The sequence below is a fragment of the Limanda limanda genome, chromosome 21, assembly GCF_963576545.1.
Source record: "Limanda limanda chromosome 21, fLimLim1.1, whole genome shotgun sequence".
NCBI lineage: Eukaryota > Metazoa > Chordata > Actinopteri > Pleuronectiformes > Pleuronectidae > Limanda > Limanda limanda.
Window position 1 is genome coordinate 5,827,499 of NC_083656.1, and position 19,544 is coordinate 5,847,042.

At 42.5% G+C, this 19,544-nt stretch overlaps 2 protein-coding genes across 2 annotated transcripts; both read right to left on the reverse strand.

Annotated features, from left to right (window-relative positions):
* Positions 1-7,943: 7,943 nt before the first annotated feature.
* Positions 7,944-9,039, reverse strand: prrt2 (proline-rich transmembrane protein 2). The gene is made up of 4 exons (XM_061095391.1): positions 8,796-9,039; positions 8,292-8,587; positions 8,082-8,211; positions 7,944-8,023 (listed from the first exon to the last, which is right to left on the reverse strand). The coding sequence occupies exons 1-4, from the start codon at positions 9,037-9,039 to the stop codon at positions 7,944-7,946; spliced, it is 750 nt and encodes a 249-aa protein (XP_060951374.1).
* Positions 9,040-11,559: 2,520 nt separating this feature from the next.
* kif22 (kinesin family member 22) lies at positions 11,560-19,263 on the reverse strand. Its single transcript, XM_061095122.1, has 13 exons — positions 19,168-19,263; positions 18,670-18,884; positions 17,043-17,170; positions 16,524-16,675; positions 15,236-15,445; positions 14,494-14,890; positions 14,026-14,146; positions 13,591-13,711; positions 13,201-13,363; positions 12,708-12,802; positions 12,287-12,487; positions 12,100-12,159; positions 11,560-11,729 (listed from the first exon to the last, which is right to left on the reverse strand). Exons 2-13 carry the CDS (start codon positions 18,855-18,857, stop codon positions 11,700-11,702), a joined length of 1,866 nt encoding a protein of 621 aa, XP_060951105.1. The 5' UTR covers positions 18,858-18,884; positions 19,168-19,263; the 3' UTR covers positions 11,560-11,699.
* Positions 19,264-19,544: the final 281 nt, after the last annotated feature.

The window sequence follows — 19,544 nt, forward strand, 5'->3', positions numbered from 1 at the left end:
TGTGCCGGACTCTGCTGCAGGACGACGTGTTCATCATGGTGTTGTGACCCTGCTGAGGTGTGTGGCTCTGATTCACTCAACACAATGTTGGTTCCATTCACGGATGTTTCGATGTGTTTTCTTATTGATGACAAGCTGATGTTTACCTACTTTTTGCTCCATGGTCTTTTATTAATGAGGAGGAGGACGGTGGTGTAATAAAGAGGAGAAGTTTCAGAGCTGTTGTGCGTGCTCCTGGTACTCTGACTCTCTGACGACTCTCCATCGCTGCTGCTTTACTCTGGTTTACAGGTTTCATTTGTACACGCTCCCGTGGTCCATGAGGCATGCTGAAGATACCAGTGGTGTTCATATGTAAATATATTGTGACGTCTGGATGTTTGTCCTCTGGAACATAAAGTGTGTGCATGGTTCTTTTTCTTTTTCATAAAAACATTCTTATTGATTTATTGCGTGAATCCCTGAGTTTCTATTCCATTTCTTCATTGATCCTCAGTGTGTTCTTTGAATCTCTAATCTTTATGCAAAGTTTACAGGTGGCCCAGTAAAGACAGCGCTGCCACCTAGTGTCCAGGATCTGTAATTGCAGCTTCTTAGTAATGTGAGCAGAACGGATCCAGGCCAAGAGCAAGGACCAAACCCCTGAGGGGTGTAATTTGATGTGATTTGAACACTTAGTTTTTATACTTGAATATCTCTTAATTCATAACATTTCTTTGTTTTACATTTAAAACAATCTTTCTGAAATAATGATTGCGTTTTTCTATATCGAACATTTAAGCAGTGGTTATTTAAAAACTGGATAATTGTGAAGGCTCGATGCAAAAATACAAATTTAACCATATTAAAATGTCAAAGTCAAATCATGACTCAGTTCGCCCAAATGAGATCATTTAAGATGAAACCAAAGATAAGGAGGGTTTGAGCTTTAATAAGTTTTACAAAGGGCACAGGCACATAGGGACCATGATTATTAAAAACAAGAATCATCTTTTCTTTTACCGTTTGAAGGGAAGGTCAGAGGTCAGGATCAGGACATCGGTTAGGTTTTTGGTCAACATGCTTCCTGAGTATTCAGGGATGGACGGTCATTCTGCGAGGGTCAAACCAAGCTGACCTCTCTGACTCACCTGCAGCGTCATACTGTCGGGACTGAGGCTCAGTTTAGATTAAAAAGAGGTGTCACAACAACAGTGGAAGCTCATTGCAGATGCACAGTTTCTGATTGTTTTGCATTTTCTCGGGTATCCTGAGCGGGAAAGAAGCTTCGTGGGAAATCAGAGATGGCTCCTTGTGTTTCATCTTAGTCACTGTTTGTTCTCCCTGAGCTCAAACATCAGACCCGGTGGGGGATCTGTCCTCCACAGATCCTCTCAACAGGGAAACAAAAATAAAGAAACAATTTGAGTTGTTTCTTTAAAAATGTTACACTGAGGGAAATAGACAAATCTTAGATGTTTGTTTATTCCTGCAGAGTTCAGTCAAAGTCAAATATCATGTATTGAGCATTATTTTAGAAACATATCCGCCAATTTTAGCATGACATTTGAACGATATCGGTATCCACCCCTGGTTCCTGCATAACATCTGACGCCTTAGCTGGCACATATACCAAACCTTACATCACACAGCCTGCAGAGATGCTTGATGTCCTACTAGTCTGAGCAGAAGCCTTCAGGGACAATCAGTCCCTCCATCGTCCTCTTCATGAGATGTTGGACGTGTGTGACCCACGCCTCACTGCAGAGCTTCTGCAGATCGTGACACTTGTCCAGTTGTCTCAACGTCAACACGTTCACTAATACTCGTGGCTGGTTGTGACTTTGTGTCTCGGCTTCACAGCCCGAGGCGGAAGGATCCGCTGACTCCATGTTTCTCTGTGATGGTTCATGATTCAAGAACTTTACTACCATTGTTAAAGCACAATGAAATAACAATCTTCTGTAGGATTCTTGACTCATGTTTGTTAGGATATAAAACAGTTATTAAAGATGATTCGTACAGTAAAACAGGCATCACACCGTACATTGAAGTTCTTACTTTGCAGCTCCTCAATTGACACATGACTGAACCTAGAAATAAGACATAGAACTTACAAGATTTCTGCTGGATGGTAAGAAAACAGTTGTTGTTGTTTATGTTTATGCAGCAATATAACAAACGTACACACAGCCAAGTTAAAGCTATATAATGGCTTTAAAAGATATCTACAAGAATGCTTTTAGTAATCATTTCAAACAGGTACATACAGAGTCGAGTATAAACTGAAATTGAAAAACAAGGACCCAACAAGTTGTATTAAGACTTGTGTGAAGATATTCAGAAGCTGTAAACTTTTGTAAGACTTCATAAATTCACAGGAAGCAAAGGTAGATATTGTAAAGTTGAGGTCACACTTCTCTCCTGTGGTTAAACACAGATACATAAATAAAACATTTCAATAGTCCAGGTCCATGTGTAATAAAAGTATGGGGGGAAAAAGGTATTATCTTTTATTTTATGAAGGTGCAGGAAAGATCTACACTGAGATTACTGTGAAAAATGAGAGCGGACACTTGAGGACGGAACACATTCATTTTAAAAAAACGATGCCGTGAAGATAATGACATTTAATTAAAAAGAAATGTCAGATGATACAATAACATGAAACGTGAAAGAACTCATCAGGTTATAATCATATTAACAACACGATGATCTTTTAACAATCCTGAGAGGATAAATGAAATGTCACACATTGCTGTACAAGGGCCCAATATAGACATTAAAATAACCTTTAACAGAATAAAAGTTATTTTCACTCAGGGAGGATTAACCTGAAACCCTGTGGTTAAGCAGATTTCTGTGAAATCACAAACATTTATTTAAACCAGGGATGAACTCTATCATTAGCGCTGATTGAGGAGAACATATAAAGTATTAGGATGACTGCTACGAGGAGAATACCACGTCATCCAATAATGTATTTCAGTCACCACCACCTGGCCGCCTGGTTTCCTGGAAGGCTTTTGATTCCTATAAATGTTGGATTTGAGAAGAAATGTAATCTTTTTAGTTCTGCCCACGTTATTATACCGAATGTTGGTTTCTAAATCTCAACTAATCTTTGCAAAGATCTAAAAACCTGTGAAAACATAAAAAAGTAAGTGGTTGCAGTACTGCCACCTACAGCCTGCTCTGTGATAGTGCAGGTTGCTGCTGACTTCAATAATAATGGGACAAATAACAGCCTGAAGCCCCATCATGTTTTAATTAAACTATATGTGTGGATGTTGGAATGGTTGTCAATTGTAATTCAATTAACTCATTCCATTCTGTATCCCTTATTGTGATAGACAGATAGACAGATAGACAGATAGACAGATAGACAGACAGACAGATAGATAGATAGATAGATAGATAGATAGATAGATAGATAGATAGATAGATAGATAGATAGATAGATAGATAGATAGATAGATAGATAGATAGATAGATAGATAGATAGATAGATAGATAGATAGATAGATAGATAGATAGATAGATAGATAGATAGATAGATAGATAGATAGATAGATAGATAGATAGATAGATAGATAGATAGATAGATAGATAGATAGATAGATAGATAGATAGATAGATAGATAGATAGATAGATAGATAGATAGATAGAGAGATAGAGAGATAGAGAGATAGATAGATAGATAGATAGATAGATAGATAGATAGATAGATAGATAGATAGACGTTTAGATGATAGATGATGAACACCAGGCAGAATCTTTGATGTTAAAACTTCCGTATGTCATTATAATAAAAGAATATATATATATATTGTTTTACTTTTAAAGGTTAAAAAACAACTAAACCCCGACCAGCCATCGCAGCGTGACTTCACTCTCATAACGATTACTCTGGCTGATTAATAGAACAGCATGGCCACAGGTCAGTGTACTGTATCTCATTACGCTGTCACCTCCTGTGGACCGACAGCTTGATGGTGATGCGTTCAAGCGCTGCCAAGTTGCCTCACAGCCTCAGTGTTTGTTTGACCCAGCTGGATAATCCCCGACCCACTTCCTGCAGCTGGATGTGCCCCTGTCTGGTGCAGGGATCCCTCTGTGAGCTGCGTATACCTGCTGTTAATTAGCTGAGTACAATCCGAAATACCTTCAGCTGTCAGACACAGGAATGGGTTGGATTCCGATGCTGTGATTTTTGCTAATTGAGTTGTTTTTTTCTGCAAACTCCAGGATAAACAAGAGGTTTTTAGTTTTTCTTACAATGTTGGGACTTAAATCATCTTTTATATAATAAATGTGTGTGTTCAGTGTTTTCTGTGTTTATATAAAGTACCTCTTTGTGCTGTGATGCCAAAATTGCTGCAGCTGATGGTTTTGACCTCCGCCAAGGTTAACATTTCATCTGCGTTTTTTCAGGATTATGCAAAAAAACGACTGGTTTAAAATAAAAACATGTGGTCGCTTGGTTGTGCTGGACTAAAAAAAGAAATTGTAAAATGTTGGTGCGGATCCAGATATTGGTTTTCTGTTATCTAACAATTTGACAGAGGGCATTTCTCAACTTTTCCTTGATTTCTTAGAGAATAACTCCAGGATCTGGATTTTTAAAAACTGACATGTTAAGGGGACTGGTATTTATGAGTGTGGCCAATCTGGTGCAGATCAAAACAAAAATCCAGATCTAGTGAGTTTGATTTGGGGACTGTTGGGCCTTGGAGGAGATGTGTGTTATACTGAGTATTCAATTAAAAGATATACAAATTCAAGTCATTGATTATCTATGACCTTGGGTTTAAAAACACATTTAACACAATCAATTCAATGTTTTTACCCAATCTCTCACCTATAAATACTCATAGTTATGAAGCTGAGCAGCCGATACCAATAACTTGTTATAGGTTTAAAAATAACCTCTGAGAATATGAGAGATATTTTTGCTTTGAATAGGTTGAAGTCATCTGAGGTTTTAATTCTCATTCGGAGCTTTTCATTGGCTCAGGGGCCGCTCCTCTCAGTATTTAAGTCTACCCGTCGACAGCAGGTGCTCTCATGCAGCTTATACACAGTCACAGTACACAGAACTATATTAATACTTTCTCTTTTTTTTGGTTCCTCTCATCAGATTAATTGCAAAACACAATCTCTCTTTAGTGGCTAATCTCTCTGGATATCACTCATTTTTTGACTTTTCATTCTCTGTAATCAGCCGCTGCTCTTCACCTCCTCAAAACCACACTGACAACATGTTACATGCATTGTGTCTTTATTATGAATGTGCTGCAGAAGTATAATATTCCAAGTGCCAGTTTTATCTCTGCAGATCTTTCAGCTTCTATCGTCGTACATGATTAGAAATCCACAACATGCCAGTAACCACAAAGATTATATTAGCCCGGTGGCAGCGCCTGTGCCTACGTTAGGTCGTAACTACTTAATGCTAACTCATACCAACTAGAGAATTATCACAATATTGAGATTAATATCTGCAGAATACATTGACTGTTGATTATAATTAAATTTACATATTAAATAGAAACAGGGGGAGGAAAAGAAAAGCCAACTCAGTCTGTAAAGAAAATTATCTGCAGGTCTGAACCTCTATATACTTGTTTAGAGATCCAGGATACGGTAAATAAATAAGGAGTTTTATCTATTGTCAATGAAACCTGTTTGGTTTAGTTGAGAATCAGAGATTAGAGGTTAGAACACACAGGAAATGTAATAATATTCAGAGTAAACCAGATGTAAACATTAGTTCTATCACAGCAACTGTGCATCATCCGACAATATTACAAACAAACAGGGCATAAATATTTAAGTGTTAATCAAATTCAACAGTTTTCATGGTTTTCATGGGAGAAACAAGTGCCAGCGATCTGTGGCTGCAGATTGAGCCTCAACCCTTCCTGCAATCACGAGCTATTTAATTTGTTTAACCAAATTGTGATGTCCCAAATGCACACAACACTCCCACCGTCTGTCAACACACACACACGGCACTGAGGAGCATCACGTTACAAATCTTCCTCAGTTTCAAAGTGATCGCTTACAAAAACATTATCAAAAAGATAGGTTCGAGATGACGCAGCGTAATTAGCGCCACTGTAAAATGAGTATCCTGCTACAGTGGGTTTTTAATGAGGTGGACGTGTAGCCGCTCTCAGGTCACAGTGCTCAGTGGTGTCGGGTGATTATACAGTAAAGTCGCAGCCGAGTGGAAACACCCTCTACAACAACAGTTCTGCGATCAGAGTTGGGTTTTTTTTCACAAAGCGAGAAACTTTTCCCACTAAATTCCTTTTTGGCACATGTTTTCCTCGCAGTGACGACTGTGCATTCTGTGCAAGACTTCCCATAATCCCTTTCCTTCTCAGCACCCTTAGCTATTCCTTGGTAAGCCTCTCTTTCATCCTCCCCGCCTCCCGTCCGCTCGCTTCTCAAACACATGATGTATGGCAGGAGTCAGGAGAACCACAGAGGAGGGCCGGGAACCAGGCGACGTACGATGATTGAAAGTGTTTTTTTCTCCGCGAAGGAAAAAGGATGAATCTCTGCTCCGTGACACAAATCCAAGAGCCTCTCCGCGGATCCGAGGGGGATTTAGCGGTGAGCTGAAAATGTGTCGTCGGAGCGGTGAAGGATGGATTTGGCGGACATTTTGTGGGGACTTGCGTGAGGCGCTGAGGCTGAGGAGGAGTCGCTTCCTGTTTCATGTCGTGTTACCAGCTCCACTGGTTTTCTCCTCCACCTGGTTTGAGTCAGTTCTGCGGCCGGGCGAAGAGTTTGTGTCTTTCTGGAGAATCGTTCTGAACGTGTTGGCGTGAATAGGAAGGGGCCGATTAGTCTGACTGCCCCTCTCCATCTTACATCAGACAAACCTCCCCCCCAACTCAATGCAGCAGCATTTGCATATGTCATTTTCTTCCATTGGCAAAAAGGACCTCTATAGATTACAGAAATATGAGTAAGCGCTGTATATTGGGTGTATATTGGTCACACATCCAGGTAATGACTAGGTGGTGGAGACGGTGGTGCAGGTGAGGGCCAGACGGTCAGTTGTCTTATCCAGTTTCACCCTGGGATGAAACTCAGGTTTTCACATTTACTAAAAAAAGAAAAGGAAGCGTATTAGTGGAAGAAGAGCTGAATATTCTGCAACCTGATATAGACGTATTCACTTTCACAGACCACAGAGGACAATTACATCACGAGAAAACAAGGGTTGTCGAGTCCCAGAGCCCTTAAAGTCAAGTTGTGCGTGCATTTGCTCCTGTGCTGATTAAGTTAATTGCTACATCTCTTGGCTTAATGAGACCCAACAGGCAGAAACTGTCCGTGTTCAAAAACATACAGATGAGGAGTCTCTTGACCTTTCATAAATGAATATACTTAAATATCAAGTCCTGCAAATACTCATGTTTTCCACTAATAAGTAATAATCACTGATCTGTTATCAGAATCCTTTTATTCGCCATCAATAAATACATTTATTGGTCTCGTGCGAGTCGACAGGTCACATGGATACATACATCATATACATGTGGTACAGTGACAACAGGGCTTTGCATAGTGTTCAAGCGAACAGATGGAGGCGCACAACAGAACGCACAAATCACTCAACAGATACACACACAGCGATCTGAGGCATGCGGTCAGCTACAGCCGGAGGCCGCCCTGGCATTACAGAGGAAGATGTAATAATAAAGATCTGAGTCAGAGGCAAATGTGATTAATACGCTCTGATCTTTGTGTGGCGTTGACATGGTTCCTGCAGTGTGTTAGGACTGGTGCAGGCTTCGCAGCTAGTGCAGTGTTGTGCATTCGTAGATGGGATAATATCAGAGAACACAGTCGGATTGTGCTAACGGAGCTAAATATGATGTCGGGATGGGATAAACAGCGACAGCGGCAGGTTTTGAAACCCAGAGGATCAGCGACAGCAAAGCTACTGCTGCAAATCTATCGAGTCAAACTTCAGAGGGGGGAAAAAGGAGGGATTCATGGGAGAGAATCGGCCGTGCACGACTACACAAAGAGGGAAAAGGTGCGGTTAATGTTTAAAGGTCAGATTTGGGACACTCACTGGCTAGGTTGACAATGCAGGCGATGATAATGAGCGTCCCTCCAACTAGTGACACGATGGAGAGCATCTTGGCCACGCGACCCAGGCGCACCGCACCGTCCAGGTTTCCCTGCTCCAGGCTGTTCTTGGCCTGAGGGAGAAGAATGAACCATCTGTCAGTAGAGACTACAGATCACAGAGACTTACACATCTAACAAAACAGACTCTTACCATGATGGAGTAGACGAATCCCACAATGTTTATGGGCCAGACGGGGCAGAAGCAGGCCAGCACGGACAGCAGCAGGTAGTCCTTCACCTTGGTCCGGTCCAGCGGAGGGGTGGTGGCGATGCTGGAGTGGCGAGAAATGGACGGCCTCGGGGAGAAAGCGGTGTAGCCGATGGAGCTGGCCCTGCTGCCCTTCCTGGTCTTGTTGTGATGGGGGTAGGAGATGGAGTGCTGTCTTCTGGGTGGAGAGGAGATGACTGGAGAGGTGGTTTCTGCAGGAACTGGATGAATCCCATTACCTACACATGTGGGGGGGAAAGGACACGCAGATGTTTGAAACGCTGGCAGGTGTGTGTGTAGATGTGTGTGTAGATGTGTGTGTAGATGTGTGTGTAGATGTGTGTGTGTGTCCTTCTGTGCACTGGAATGTGACTCTCCCTGAGCGAGCTGACTAAGCAGCTGCATGACCCCCCCCGCTGCTTTATCAGGTCAAACGCAGTCACTTACTGTTCTGCAGTTTCTCGTTGATGACGATGACCAGCTCGTCTTTGGATTTGCTGCGGGGGGGCCGCGTGCTGGCCGGGCTGCTGCCGCCGTGGAGGAGGGGCTCACCGATGGACAGTGATGGGCAGGGCATGGCGAAGGAGACGGAGGCGTGGCTCGACAGAGAGGCGTCCTGGTCCTGGTCCAGCGGCGACGGTTGTTCCTCCCCGGGCCACATGGAGGGAGATGGTGGCGTGTTCACGGCCATGTTGACTGCTGGCAGAATGAAGCTTCTGTTTGTGGTCCAGTCCTATTTGTGCAGCCTGTTGGTCACACGTGGGAATGAGAAATGGTTTTAACCAACCTGCTCGGCCCCTTGTGCTTAGGGACTGTTTGAAAAGCGTGCGGAGGAGGATCACAAGAGAGGGAGGGTGCTGCATTTGGTTCTTTGTAAAAGGGGGGAACTTTTAAAGGTTTATCCAAGATATAAGTTTGATTTTATTACCATTAAATAAATAAATGTAAAGTTCAAATATTTACGCAATAAATATTTTAATCAAAGGTTGTTTAAATGCATTTTGCCACTTGAGGACATCTGTGTCTCTGGGTTTATTTAACTCACTAAAATAAATTTAGAAAGTAATGAGATAAATTTGTCATTTTTGAGAAACCGGAAAAATGTGGTATTCAAATTCCTGATATGTGCCCATATTAATAAAAAGTATTTATAAAATGGTGTGGTATTTATAATTGATGTTGAAAGCATCAGATATGAAATATTAAGCTGATTGGTCTCATTTAGATAAGTTAAAAAGAACTACAGCCTCTTCATGTCTGTTCAATTTTATTTGTCCTAAATTCAACCTAAAAGAGATTTAAAGCCGAGAAATGTCAGAAAAGGAACCGCACACCACAATGAGTTCTGGGATCCACTTGATACAGCTTGAAAGTGGTAATGGGAGAAAGTGGAAGTGCTCATTATTCCACATGTGGTCACTGGAACAGACAGATGTGATATCTCCGGTTCTGCTGCATCAACTCTGATCACGTTTCACACAATCCGTTGTGACAATATTACAGGAGTGCAATGCAGAATATCATGCTTTATCTTCTATTAGAGAACGCCAATTTTTTCTAACTGCATTTAATAAAGAGTTGTTCCTATTCAGTAAAGATGAGATTATATGCTTTTGAATAAATATACACTAGGGAGGGATTATGGCCAAAGATTATATCAAGATATAGATAATTATCATGATAAATTATCATTTGTTTGCTCCTGAGTGAAGGTTGTGGTTTTAAACTCTTATTTATGAGCAGAAGCTTATTTATGAGGTAAAATATAGTTTAGCTAACGTGTGACATCTCCTACAGTGTTTGCACGAAGCCTAAGCAGTAAATCTATATTTATTGAACCTTAGCAATTGATGCAAAGCCTTAATATACACACTACCATATAAATACATGCATTTGCTTTTGTTTTTTAAATTGTAGTACAGGTGTACATGTTTTGTTTTGTCCACCCCCTCTTAACGATCATTTACACGCAGTCCCTAAAGACCCAGAGAGTCAACATCACCTTAATGAATCCCATGTTTCTCTCTTTGCTCAGTGCTCAGTGCTCAGTGAAGATAATCAGGCTGAAGGCAAACAGATGAAACGCTTCAGGCCCAATAAGGATGTGCATGATATCAGGTGAGAGCAGAAAAGCAGGTCACGCCGACACAGGCTCAGCACAAAGGCAGATGGAGGCAGGTTCCTTTAGAAAGAGCTCTGCGTGCAGGTGTGTACATAGATGTATTCCACCGTGTGTGCTCATGGCGGCTGCTTGTTGTGCACGGAACAAAAGGTGAAAAGGAGGAGGACGAGGAGCACAAAGGGAACATAGTGGAATGGAGGAGAAAGGGATGGAAGGATGATGGAGGGGGAGCGGGAGGGAGGCTGCTCATTAATTAGCCTCCTCCTCCTGCTTAGAATTCAGATGCAAGAAGGAACAAAAAAACCATGCACGTTGCATTGGATTCATGCAAAAAAAAGCATGAATGCAAATCGATAATAGTCCTGGTGTGTTTCTCATTATGCATAAGAAGAGGAGGAGGAGGCTGCGAAGATAAATCAAACTGACCTTTCTTTTATTAATCCAGTCGCTCCATCCCGGGCTCTGGCATCGTGCTGGCGTTCGTTTCAAGGAGAAAGGAGAAAAGCATCAGACGCCACCGAGCATCTCAACATCCAGCAGACGTGCAGAGTTGTGTTGTTGTGGTGCGTGAGTGCGGTGTGTGTGTGTGTGTGTGAAAGCTGCAGAGCTGGTGGAGCGTCTCGTTGCAGCGCAGTGTGTTGTTGGGATGGATGGATGAGCAGCCTCCTGGACGGCGGGGGGGTGGCTCTCAGAGGAGGTGTGTGTGTGTGTGTGTAATGAAAAGTGAAAACCAGGCAGACTACGTGCAGTGGGAGGTGCTGGAGGCAGGGGGCGCTAGAATGCGGCCCCACTGAGCATAAATCCACTGATGCAGCTCCCAGAGTCTGTGATAACAAGGTGTCTCCTCCTGTTCCCCTCCTGTTAGAGGACAGGAGCTCACAAAGGAGCCAAATCAGGTTTTCAAACTGGAACCGGGCAGCGCTGCAGCCGCAGAGGCTCTCGGGTGATTCGTGAGCAGCGTGGAGGACATGTGACCACATGGAGGACATCTGACCACAAGTGAAGGTGACCATCACATCGGTTCATCGTCACGAAGTAAACACTCCAAACATTCAATGTCATGCCAGACGTTTATTAAAAAAAGCACAGTGCGCCACCAGCTGGTATACAGATGTAACTACAAAAACATTAGACAAAGAATTCATGACAAATAAAAACTTTTGAGATAGGAATTATATACACTTGACGTGGGTTTTATTAAAACAATAAAATAAAAAAAAACTTAAAAATCACTTTCCCATGGCACTCAGGATGTTCGCCTGAAAAGAAAGAAGAAATGAACGTCAGCAACGAGTAAAACAAGATCACCCTTCCCCCCCGGTCATTAGTGTCATTAGCATTTTGCGAGTATTTCTGAAAGGAAAATTACTTAAATTCGTTACTTAAACACTTTACAAATTAAGTTTGTTTACATTAAATCAAAAATTATAAATTTGTTTTTGGAAGTTGAAATCCCCCTTTTTTTTTTTACTATTAAATGTATTATCAATATTGTTTTGCTAACATTTCTGACTTGCCACACATAACATTTAATTGGTGTCATTACTTGCAGTAATTTAGTCAGAAACCAAAGAGCTAGATGGAAAATCAGGCCATAGATCAAACTCATTTCACTCTGGTTCCACTTACCTTCATGAAGGAAGAGAATCTCTTCTCTGTCATACCCTCAACTTTTACTAGATCTTCCAACTGCAAAACAACAGATAAGACATAGGAGGTACATTAAAATCTCTGAACCCAATCAATCACCTGAAGTTGTTTTGGCGTGAGTTACATTATACATCGAGGCCTAAGAGCCACATTTCCCTCTTCTGACCTTTAAGAAGTGGCCATGGATTTCCCTCCAGCCCAGGATGAGCTTTCCTTTCTTGTCACCGATCAGCTGCAGACCTTTCAGCTCCTTGAGGGAGCCGGAGTTAAGAACCTGCAGGATTTTTTGCCTGGAGTGCTCCAGAACAGACGTGTCCAGTTGGGACTCCCAACTAGTCTCCATTATATTCTCCTTACCACCTGGAAGCTGAGAAAGAAAGTACAGACAGAAGAATTAGGAAAAAACTAGCCTGTACTTACAATTACAGGGAATATACAGTACATGAAAATAATTGATCAGTCAACATATATTTGTCTGTATTGGACTGAAGGGGATGTTTATTTGTCAAAAAATTAACTGAAGCTAAAGCACAGCATCAGCTTGTATCTGTTGCTTGTGAATTTGCAGGAAAGGCTGAGACGCTGACCTCAACGTGGTCTGAAAGCTTCTTCTCTTTCTTCTTGACGCAGACCGATTGTTTCCTGACGACTGCGAGCTGCTTTAGAGGTTGAAGCTGGGACACTGATGGGGAGGAAACCACAACTCCAGTTAATAATTAATTCAAGTAATCCGTTAATGAGGCAATATTCACAACGTAGAAAGATAGACAACAATTTTCACATTGAAACTGTCAAATAGTCCGTTGTTGATTATATAAAATGAAAATAGTGCATCGTCCATGTCCACGCTGAGCAGCTGAGGGGTAGCAAAAAATAATTCCCCCTCATCGTTATTTGATATCATTTATGTCTCCTATAATGTAGACTGAGCTCGAATATCACACTACAGCTCATTGGCTCCAGTGATTCAACACAATAGAAGCAGTGAGTCACTACTCTTTGGGAGGCAGGAAAAATACTGCTTTACCAAATAGGAAAGAATGTCCATCAATTTATCCATCGCTGTAATGTCTAACTGACCTTGTAGGGGTTGGACGACAGCCTGCTGCTTATTGGGTCTTGTAGCATTTGACGGTTTTCTTTGCAGAGGAACTGAGGTGTTCTTAAAGGCGGGCTCCTGTTTGGCCGATTGGCTCATCAGAAGGGCCTGGCTCTCGTACTTCTTCTGCTTCTCTTTGAGCTCCTGTAAAAACAACAGAGTGGTGAGGTTGGCTGTCAAACCTCCAGGAAGAAGAGTCGATTGATCACTACGATTACCCAACTGTATCAGCATTTGGTGAATCGCAAACTAGCAGAAAGTCTGACACTGACAAAGGCTGAACTAGAATGTCAACAAAATACTTGTACTATGCAAAGTATGTACCTGGAACATGTTAGGAAACAATATAAGTGATAAGTGTGTGTTTTCACCTGGATTTCCTTGCGAGACTGGGCCACATCATTAAGCATGCTGTTTCTGTCTTTGTCCTGGCAGCTCATCATCAACTTCTCCAGAGCTAATAATCTGTCCATCACCGATGGTTCTGACAAACTGGTGGAGACACAATCGAAGAGAGGTAGGGAGACCACAGGTTAGGGAGGTCATGTTCTTTCAAATAGTCAGAAGTCAAAAGGTCAACCAGGATGATCAAACACATGTGGGTAATTATATTCCAGCACAGACAAGACTGGCACACGTGATAACATTCGACAATAAAGCAGAGCTCTGTCCTCAAGATAGAGAGGGTTACTTTCAGCTGTGGCTATAAAAACAGGGAGTGCGGTCACTCCAGTCAAACAGCAGTTAAAGTCGTATTAGCCGGACAAATAATCAAAGAGTCAGTCTATGGGTGTGTGGTCTTTAACCTGTCCAAATGTGCAGAGGGCGATGAATCATCCTGTTCCGTTTTCTTCTCCTCTTTCTGTTTCTTCTTCTGTGGCTCGGTGCCAGAACTTCCTGCCTCTTGGTCGCGTCTGGCCCGCTTCACTGGAGATGAAGGCAGAGGGGAAATTAACAGTTTGGTATTCAGTGCACTCAAGCAAATGTTGGTGAGGTTCTGCAGAGTGTAAAGCAATCTAGATGGTGGTACATGGGTTTGGGCTGCATTACAGTGCTTGAATTAATGCCAAGGGAAAAGCAGGAATGTGTTTAAGACAATGATACATAAAAACTGTAGAAACCCGAGGTGCAAATATTTAAAGAGTACTTCTATCTTGCTGAGACAGCCGGCTGTTTACTCTAAGCTATCGTCCTCTAGGATGTGACATTGGTGCCCCCTGTTGGCATTTAGATCAAATTCTCAGAATGAAAAGGTTTGTGCTCCTCTCACTCACCTGGCAACACGGGGACAGCCACAGTCTCCCGGGTGAAGGGCTTATTCACGATGAGCTTGGATTTGGCAGCAAAGTTGAGAGCACTAAATGTGTCGAAGTAGTATTTGTACTCCGGTGCAATATTTGTGATCATGACAGAGTGTGCGGAGCCACCCAAAGAGTCCTGTAGCAGCCGTGTTAGTTTACTGTCTCTGTACGGGACACGGACGGCAGTGCCAGAGTTCAGGGAATCCACCACTTTGCTCAGAGTGAAGAGAGACAGGTTGATGGCACCGCTCTCCTTCAGACGAATGCCCTGGTTGCCGGTGCGGCGGTTGTCCTCCGACCCAGCCAGGTCTACCAAGTACAGCTTGCCCGTCTGTTGTCGGTTGGGAAAGGCCCGCTGAGTCCGCACAACCTGGATTATGGAGAAAATCAAGATTATAGAAAGGGCAACAGCAAAATGGTGACAGAGGCAGGAGTAGAAGACCGAATTCCAAGGCTGAGAAGCAGCATACATAAAAGTACAAATGTAAAAGCAGGATTTATGTTGGGTAAGGACAGAAGACACCAGACTGTATCCCTCTGAGAATAGTCCCAGGAAGTCACGATGCTGCTAGCAGGAGCGTTGCAAGAAAGAGTTAATGTCAGCATCAGCTCCCAAATCTTGGCCACGACCTGTTTAAGATGCTGTCCACAACAGACACATGCACTGACCAGCTCAATAAACAAAACAGATCGTTGATCCGACTCAATATCACACCTTGATGAGGAGAATAGCATGGCTGCGGCTGGAACGCTCGTTTAGTTTGGTAGAGGCTGTAGTCCGATTGAGTGTGGCAGGCATAAAGAGTTTGTCAAATTCTGAGAAGGAGGAGATCGTTGTGTGGGTGAGGCCGGGGATGAGGATGTTCTTGTCCTTGTCTTCTCTGATTGGCAGATCGTGGGAGCCTGGCGATAGAAGATCTAGAACCTGAGAGAATGAGACGGAGGCAATGATGAACCGCACATAATGCTAGAAGTATAAAAGCTATAGGGCTGCCACTAACGACTATTTTTCTATCGATTAATCGGACGACTATTTTATCGATTAGTCGATTAATCTAAACGACTAATTTTCCTCCAAAAAAATCAAATTGACCATTTCATTTCAGTTAATTTTATTTATAATTTTACAACAAACTGTATGTCATCGTATAATGCAGCACAAAACAAAATGTAAACAAAGGCTCAAATATTAAAGTGCAAAACTGAAGGTTTAAACTAGCAACTCCAACGTGATAAAAATAAATAAAAAAGAGGGCATATAAGTTAAGTCAGCAGTGCAACTCAAAAAGATATCAAAGTTTCTATTTAACCCCTTATCAAAATAAAAAAGTTATGTCTGCATATTAAACAAAGTGCAACAAGTTTAAAGTATAAGAAACAATGGTGTCCAGCTCAAAATCAAACTCAAACGTTAGTTAGACATGCGTGTTGTAATGTAAGAATGTCAGCATGTCCACATGTTCTGGACTCAGTCTAGCGCCCCCCCCTCCCCCCAGGCGGGCGCCGTAGCTGAGGTGACGCGAGAAGGACCCGACTCGCGTCCAGGGCCGCCGTCCGCACCTGCGACGGACACCGCCTCGCGGTCCAAGAGAAAGGAAGCCCCAGCACCAGCGACGCCGTGAAGTGCCGTGGACGAGGACCACCCCCCCAAAAAAAAACAACTTGAGGCGGGCCGCACACCGAGCCTCCGGCTGCGTGGAGGGGAGTGCGCCGGGGCGACTGCTGCCCCAGCCGCGGCACGCATAGTCTATTGCGGCTGGTGCCCAGCGGTTTTTAAAAAAAATGCGTTGACGCATTTTCAGCGTCGACGTAATCGATGACGTTGACGAATCGCGGCAGCCCTAAAAAGCTATCATTCTTTTTTCTTTTGTAGTTTAGTCAATTTGCTTCCCGTTAATATAAAAAATGTCATGCATCAGTGCTTACATTTAATGCTACAACAAATAACTATGCATCACGGACACCGGGTCACACTATGCTGTAAACCAGCCAACAATTCCTACCTTCTCGTTGTATATTTCCAAATAAGACATGCCAATGCTGTAGTCCCATCCCTCATCTTCATCCTTTGCTTTCACCAGGTTGAAGAGCTCGCGAACGGCTCTGGGGATCATGCCTGGCTGCCCTGAACTGCCCAACATGGTGTGCGTCTTACCTGAGAGGTGGCAGAAAAGAAACCATGTAAGATATAGTGCCTGGCCAAAATCATGTATACATCTCTGCATTATTTAACCCATTGACCTATATTGCTCCCAATCCAGTCCTTTTATACCAGTTTAAATATTTCCCAGGCAGAAATACAAATCATGAGAATCAGTTGCTGGTGGTAGATTTATTTCTGGCCAGATAAACAACTAAGGGAAAATAGTCTCTACAAAAACACTAAGCTAAGAGTCTTCCGAGAGTGAGCTCAGCATTATAAATTAAACCAGGTAACACAGTACGTTTTATTCCACTTAGAAAATGTTAAACTGGATGTAGAATATACAGCCATATAGGGTGTAAATAAGCTCTTTAAACACCTGCTCCTGTTGGCCCGTAGGCAAACACACTGGCATTCTGTCCGTTGAGGGCGTACGGTAGAACGGGCTTCACCGAGGAGATGAAAACCTGCTGCTGGGTCGTCTGCTCCCCGTGAAACGCGTCAAAGCTGAAACAGACACACACAGAACTCTCAGAACTCACTGCTGGAAACACATCAGGACTAATTATGAGATCAAACCAGTTAAGTTACACTGAGATAGTCAGACACGGACAATAGGCCTACATAGCCGTGTATAATCAATGCTATGATGTCACCATGTAGTTTTCATTAATATCTTGCTGTAGGCTAATAGGGACGGGAATCGGCAGGGGCCTCCCGTTACGATACTATCACGATACTTAGGTGGCGATACGATATGTATCGCGATTTTTGTGGGTATTGAGATTCTGTAAGTATTGGAAATTCAATATTACGATTTCTTTTGGTTATTTTTTTTTAATACTGGACCATGGAAAAAAGTTGAATCATTCCTTCAAATACAACAGTCAAATTCACTTAGAGCTTTATAAGTTTTATTCAAATATTAACATTAACTTAATGACTGCCGGTCAGCCAATAGAGAAAATAAATAAAAATGTGCCCTATTATTGTACAGCCCCTTTCAACTGCACACAAACTGAAATGTATGCCACTTAGGCTACTTTTAAACAATAAATAAAAGGTAAATTAAATAGAATGAATTAAATTTGACTTAAAATATCAACTTTGAAATTAACAAAAAGTAGGCTATGCTTCATTGTTGTTTGCATGTAGGCTATGCAAAGCTAGTGCCTGGGTATGTTTAGATTCTTGTGCAAAAACAAGAGCTGGTCAACATGCTCTGGGGTGATGTTGCTCCCCCAATATATCCCCCCTCGTATAAACCAATAAATATGTTTAAAAAAAGAATTGCGATTTGTAACTGAATCGATTTTTTTCCCCCATCCCTATAGGCTAATACTGATGTGAATGCCATTTGTTAAGTGTTCAAAAAGCTGGGCAGGAACAAGCTGGTAGAAAAGGGAACCTTACAGATGTTTTATTTATTACTATCATAGAGAAATATACCAGTATCATATCGTATTTGTGGTGTTGTGTCGTATTTGTGGTATCGTAAGTATCGAGTATCTGTGATATTTTGGCAGGTATAGTATCGAAGTCATCATTTTGGTATCGTGACAGCCCTAACTGGGAACACGTACTGGTATTTGACCGTCTCCGTGGCAGAACTCTCAGAACACACTGCTGGAAACACATCAGGACTAATTATGAGATCAAACCAGTTAAGCTACACTGAGATAGTCAGACACGGACAATAGGCCTACATAGCCGTGTATAATAAATGCTGTGATATCACCATTTAGATTTCATTAATATCTTGCTGTAGGCTAATACTTATGTGAATGCCATTTGTGAAGTGTTCAAAAAGCTGAGCAGGAAGAAGCTTGTAAATAAGCAAACCTTACAGATATTTTATGTATTACCATCATAGATAAACATACCAGTATCGCATAGTATTTGTGGTATCGTATCCTATTTGTGGTATCGTATCCATGTATCGGGATATTTTGGCAGGTAAAGTATATATTTTTGGTATTGTGACAGCCCTAACTGGGAACACGTACTGGTATTTGACCGTCTCCGTGGCGTTCCTCCAGTTGGTGATCTCCAGGTTCTGGGAGTCCAGGCCTCTGACGCACGGCCCCTCGTTCTTCTCGTCCTGTTTGCCCATGTAGGGTCGGAGTCGAACCGCCACCCGGACCCTGGAGGTCTTCTTGCTCGCTCCATCTCCCGTCGCCACACGCTGAGCCATGTTCAACTCGGGAAAACAAAAAGACGCCTGGAAGGAAAACAAACAAGCGAGAGTTTGACACGTATAACTCTAGTTCCTCAACATGAACAAACATTTAAAACATATTAGAGTAAGTTAGAACGAATCACTGGTCTGCAACAAACAATGCAAAGTGATAATACAAGCTTATGTGCACTTTATTTACCGATGGTCTACTTAGGCTAACTAGGCTAGCTAGGTTAGCGTCGTGTAACGCAAACGCCTCGGTCGTTAGCTTAAAAGTTAGCGTTGCTGCTTCGTCAGATTCATTAAGAATTACGTAAACACGTACCGGTGTCGTGAGAGAACTCCTGATTCAAAACCCCCGTCGTGAGGCTCCAAGTTCCACTTTGGGCGACATTGCGGACACCGACTTTTAACAATGGCGTCGAAGCGTTTCTAACGGAACACTTTTCAAAAGAGGAGCGCTGCCACCGGAAACGACTGCGGACCAATCAGAGGCCGACCCCACGCTGGCGCCTATTTGACGTCGAGACACGTCGTTAATGAGACGTAATCGTGCGTCAAACGTAACCGTGAACTTTATGGTTTATATTCACCATTTCATTTAACGCCGATAAAGTGCAGAGTGGAGCTAATAGTACGCGTTTCAACTCCGTGCGATCGGAAGTGAGAAACGTACGGGATTACGCGTTGCACAGGAAGTGA